The following is a 6000-nucleotide window of genomic DNA, read 5'->3' as shown; positions in this document are numbered from 1 at the left end:
TTTCCTTTCTCTTTAATACAACATATACCTGCTGTCGTTTCCACCAAATCGTGGGCTGAATTATACATATTAAATTGTTTTCTATCAATGGGCTTTCGTCTAAATTTAATTAACATTTTGTTTATTTTCTGAAATATAATGTTAATGTTAAAATGAGAAAAAAAACATTCATATGATTTAATGCTGGTTCGAACATTGTTCATCGATTCTGAACTTTAAAAAAGTCAAATGTCGTGATAAACAAATGTTAGAGTTACGTCCCTTGGAGGGTTCCCGCTTGATTCGAAGATGCAGGACTATCGATGTCTTCTAAAAGACTGAAGCGGCTTAATGTACCGAGGGAAGCGCTTGAAAGACTCACACAGCATAATATTGGATCATGTCGTGTAAGTACAACATCTGTCAGCCGATGACAAGACCACTGGCACGTGAATTAAACCAGTGGGGAAACTACCCTGGCGATTGACATGAATGAAGGATTTTATGGTGCTTTTCTGTTTTAATCGTTAGTAACCACTTTCTTCGTGATCAGTTTCTTTGTGAAGCCATAGTTTGTTATTTTATGGTTTCATTTTCTGTGCCTCCTAACAGTCTCCAGCTTTCAGACAGTGTGAGTAACGGTGAAATGACTCGGTCCCGGAGCAGACGTCCGTCCTTCAAGACCCGTCACACTGTTCTCAAAGCGGTCGCGTCGACCTCTCTATTACCACTAGAGAGTAGGGCTGGGACGGGTACCCGGGTCGGGTGCGTACTGAGTAGGACCCGGGTACCCACAGGACTACCCGGATTCGTGGTTAGTCACGTGATATAGGCCTATTGTTTAATGAAAAAAATTATCTAGAACTCTGTGGTTACACTACAAGTCACTAATGTTCGCATTTCTTTCTGACTATGCACCCATTTCTTCTCATTTTTCATATGGTTGAATAAAGATATAACTTAATTCAGCTTCAGTGTATGAATGACCAGATTGTTTAATACATGTATCTGAATACGTTTTGCCAGGGCTGTGGTAAAAATGTTCCCAATCGGACATTTTGTGACATCACCTGAGACCTACAGCGGATACCCGGGTAGGGTCGAGTAATAGGGTGGTGGGTACCCGGGTAGTAAATTTGGACTCGTCCCAGCCCTACTAGAGAACCTTTTAAAAAAAAGATGCTGTTAAGGGTTGTTAGCCAATAGTTTTCCGTGTTGTACAGGGTACTGTGCTGTATAGTATTCAGGGTTCTACAAGGATTTTGAAATTTTTCAGGACGTCTTATCACGCTCGACACTAGAGTTGTTGAAGCTGACGGGGTGTGGCTACCTCACAGTCACAGACATCATCGACCAGTGCTGCCACTCTTGCATTCCTCCAGCAGTCACAGTAAGTCAAACCCAGGGCTCTAAAACAGGGTTCCGCCATCTTCCCTAGGCAAGGGAGTTGACTGACTGTAAAAGTCCAGTTTCCATCCTTGCTGAACAAGGCTAGGTCGTAGAGCCACCAGTGGCTATTACGAGTTATGTCCCTTATACTGACCAATCAGATTCCACCTTCCATATCACTTACATTTGCTTCAAACAAAATGGCGGCACACAGTCAAGACGATCTTATCGATAATCAAACTCTATGTTGTGATAAATCACGAAGTGCATCAAATCACTTGAGCACCTTTATTAAAAATATGAAAACATTTGGAAAATATGTCTTGACGTCGTACACAAGCTTTTGGCAAAAAAATCCTAAATTGACCGAAATCTGCACAGCAGTTTACGAACCGGGTGTCAAATTCGTTTCACGATTTTGATTGTACTATGCATAGACTTGTTAGTCCAGCCAAAATATAACTCCATAATTCCAGCCTAATTTAGCAAGGGTGGAAACTGGACTTTAATAGTCAGTTAACTAGCTCCCTTGCCTCAGGAAGATAGGGTTCCTCAAACAAGGGGCTTCTCAAACATGGGGCTTCTCAAACATGGGGCGTCTCAAACATGGGGCTTCTCAAACATGGGGCTACTCAAACATGGGGCTTCTCAAACAAGGGGCTTCTCAAACAAGGGGCTTCTCAAACAAGGGGCTTCTCAAACATGGGGCTTCTCAAACAAGGGGCTTCTCAAACATGGGGCTTCTTAAACATGGGGCTTCTCAAACATGGGGCTTCTCAAACATGGGGCTTCTCAAACATGGGGCTTCTCAAACAAGGGGCTTCTCAAACATGGGGCTTCTCAAACAAGGGGCTTCTCAAACATGGGGCTTCTCAAACATGGGGCTTCTCAAACATGGGGCTTCTCAAACAAGGGGCTTCTCAAACATGGGGCTTCTCAAACATGGGGCTACTCAAACATGGGGCTACTCAAACAAGGGGCTTCTCAAACAAGGGGCTTCTCAAAACATAGGGTTTCTCAAATGGGGGCTCTTCAAACATATGGGCCTCCTTAAACTCATTTTTAAGTTTTATTTCTGAAATGTCCAGAAATGAGTGAGTGAGTGAGTTGGGTTTAACGCTGTTTTTAACAGTATTCCAGTTATATCACGGTGTGTCAGCTTAATGTGGGAGGAAAGCCCGAAGTGATGCAGGTCTCAGACGTTTACCACTTGGGTGAAACCCACGAGCACGGGTATGGTGCTGACAAACCTAGAAACATAATCGGGGCAAACCAGGATTCGAACCCACGATCATAGGTTTCTGGCGTGTCCAAGGGACGCAACTCTGCACAGCAAATTGCGGCGCTTTAGACGACTGGGCCACCCGTGCCCCCTGTCCAGAAATGAAAGTTTATTGAACCACTTACAGTAAACTATGTTTATAACAAACAGCTTAGAACAAACTGACGGATAACAAACTACTCCTTTGGTCCCGGACATTTGCCATATATTTTATCATATATGGTGGATATAATGAACATGCTCATAACAATATAACGGATATAGCGAACTCACCTTGTGGTCCCGTGTGTACTCGTCAACGATAATGTTTAAGTGTATGACGAACTGTTAATCCCTGAGCTAAGCTCCTCACGTGTCACCAATCTATCTATCAAAACATCCACGGCCAAGGGTGGCTGTTCAAAGAATCAATAAACAACTGGAGGCAATTGATTTACCCTTAAGTACTGACACCTTGTCCTCAAATTACACCCTCAATTAACAATAGTAACACAGTGATTGAAGTGGATATATTGTGTACATGTAGAGTGCACACTTTTGTTATTTATTGAGTAACATCATTTCATATGACTTGATAAAAAATGTCGAAATGCATATAATGAAGGAGTGGGGATGAAAACGGTGGAGTCCTTTTACATAAACTTATTGTACTAGGTATCATCGTCATCTCTCAGCATGTACCAACGTGATTTCAGACACCTCTTCAGCTAAACAGATCAATTTTTATTCATCTTGACTATTACATTCATAAGTCTTATTCATTTTATGAATAAGAAATCTTTTTAGCAAAGTGTCATTTGCCAACAGACGTAAACCAGCAATATTTCTCAAATTGATAGATCCACACAAGCTTGAAAATAACTATGGTATGTTCTCGTTGTTCATGTTTGAAAAATGTGCTAGATAAGATTGAAAATATTTAATTTTGGGGAAGAATTGACAGACTGTAAGCAGGTCCAGGCACAACACCAGATTTCAAGGCACACATACTACTCAAAGTTTTGTTTTCAGCAAATTAAGTTTACAATTCATTGCGATATGACATCAGAGGATCCTGATGAGCTATTCAAATCAGCACCTCGCCAGTGAATCAGGTCACCAGCTGCCGTATTCAAACTTTGAGATTTTTTAAATTGTCGAGGTTTAAATGCACAAAATATCATATGAGATGACTGGAGAACACTTTCCATTTTTGCACTTTTGAAGCTTATTGCATCCAACAGAGAAAATATGTCTGGAAGTTTTATAGCTCTTGTAATAAAACACTTCTGTGATGTCATTCTATTGTTTAAAGGCTCCATTATTTTCAGGAATGGAGAGTTGTTTGTCAATTATTCATGATCTTGAACCAACATTCCAATTGATTTACATTTGGAATTGACTGAACTATTTTTTAGATATTTTGACTTGTAAATTATTTCAAATTTTGACGGAAAACATGTAACCAGCAGGGTTGGCATTGTTTGATTTGAGGACGTTTAATTGTCAACCTCAGCTACAGCGACACATGACAGTATGGTGTGAAATTAGTTGCCTCTTACGACAAGCAAAGTCACCTTTTACGGCAAGCATGGGTTGCTGAAGATTCTACCCCAGATCTTCACGGGTCTATAACCATATGTACAATTGAGAGTATAATGAGAGGAATGCACATGTGCTACCAGGACTGGCCCTTCTCGTCATCTATCCGGAATTCCCAAAGGAGTTAGAACCTTGACCATAACATGCAAACCGATATTATCCCCACCCTATGATAAACAGATACATTGTATACATTTGTTTGTTATGAAGAGAGTCATACCTTTGATATGATTTATCCTGGATCATAACATGGAAACGGTTCAGATCTTTATGCTACATTTGTATCTAGAGAAATACACGTTCATGCTGTCAGATTTGCCATCCACCCATTTTAAATGCTGACAGAGTCAAAATTACGAAAAATATTTGCAGCATTATATACATGTACAATGCAAATGTATATTTTGTCATGATTGTGTTGATATACAGGAGAGTGATACAGGCCCTATGGGCCTCTTGTTTATTTGAGCAAAGTGCTTATTTTGTGTATTTTTTATGTTTTCAAACTAGAGGCAAATTTGCACCCCATTATTGTTAAAGCGTTCGCTCGTCACGCCGAAGACCCGGGTTCGATTCCCGACATGGGTACAATGTGTGAAGCCCATTTCTGGTGTCCCCCACCGTGAAATTGCTGGAATATTGCTAAAAGCGGCATGAAATCAAACTCACTCACTCACGCACCCCATTATCAGATATTTCTCCATTCTAATGAAAATGAGGTATCGCATTCACATGTGCTCTGAAACAATCAGGAGGAATAATACAAAGTGAGGTGAATTTAGCGACTTGTGTGAAGTATGACATGTCAGTTTGCTTATTTTGCATAGATTTGACAGAACAAAAGAAAAGAAATATTGCTGGGAAAGGTGTAAAACTTGCCAATGTGTTGTAGTTGTATCATTGTATCTGTAGGACTACTGCGGATATTGACTGCTTGAAAAAAAATGTATATCCATCAAATAGAGAGAAACTGTCACATATATGCTGTAAAGAGAGATCTTATTTAAATTAGGTCTGTTGTTCCAATATGATACCTCACCTTGTGAAGATCTGAGGTCATCTACGTTGTTTTGGAGAAATGATCCATTGATGCACTAATGCATCGTGAATATTCATGCAATGATATAATACACAATACTTTTTTTCTGTATCAATACAAGATGATACTGTTGCTAAAATAATTTACTTACACCTCGTTTAAAGAGCTCCCAGCGTTTTTGTCCGTCAGATATTGCTAAATGTGTTGTAATTAGGGTTTCAAGTTCACTACATAAAATAGCCGCTACAAACATGTGTCGACAGCTAGCTTTTCCTTTTGAACATGCTCTAAAATATTTATCAAGAAGTTTCAACACGATTTTATTTAACTATGATATATGTACCGCATCAAGACCTATGTATTGTGATACGTATCGTATTGTGACCTTGATGTATAATCGTTTCACCCCTACTCGGGCTGGGACGGGTACCTCGGGTACCTGGTTCGGGTGGGTCCTGAGTAGGACCAGGGTACCCACAGGAACCGTGGTTAGTCATGTGATATATTGTTTAATGACAAAAAATTATCTAGAACTCAATGGTTACACTACAAGTCACTAATGTTCGCATTTCTTTCTGACTATGCACCCATTCCTTCTGATTTTTCATATGGTTGAAAACATAAATTGAATTAAACTTATTTCAACATCAGTGTATGAATGACCAGGTTGTTTAATACATGTATCTAAATACGTTTTGCCAGGGCTATGCTAAAAATGTTCCCAATTGGA

General features: G+C 39.9%; 1 protein-coding gene across 1 annotated transcript in view; it reads left to right on the top strand.

Moving 5' to 3' along the window:
- The first annotated feature begins 280 nt into the window (after positions 1–280).
- LOC139442843 (DNA repair protein RAD51 homolog 2-like) overlaps positions 281–6000 on the top strand; it is a 62593-nt gene continuing 56873 nt past the window's right edge. The window contains exons 1-2 of the mRNA XM_071223745.1: positions 281–386; positions 1256–1369. Of these exons, the coding sequence (XP_071079846.1) occupies positions 303–386; positions 1256–1369 (198 nt within the window). The 5' untranslated portion in view covers positions 281–302. The remainder of the gene's footprint in view (positions 387–1255; positions 1370–6000) is intronic.

The sequence above is a fragment of the Haliotis cracherodii genome, unplaced genomic scaffold (assembly GCF_022045235.1).
Source record: "Haliotis cracherodii isolate W230 unplaced genomic scaffold, xgHalCrac1.p SCAF_5, whole genome shotgun sequence".
Classification (NCBI taxonomy): Eukaryota; Metazoa; Mollusca; class Gastropoda; order Lepetellida; family Haliotidae; genus Haliotis; species Haliotis cracherodii.
Note: the sequence above shows the minus strand (reverse complement) of the source record. Positions and strands in the feature narration are given on the sequence as shown.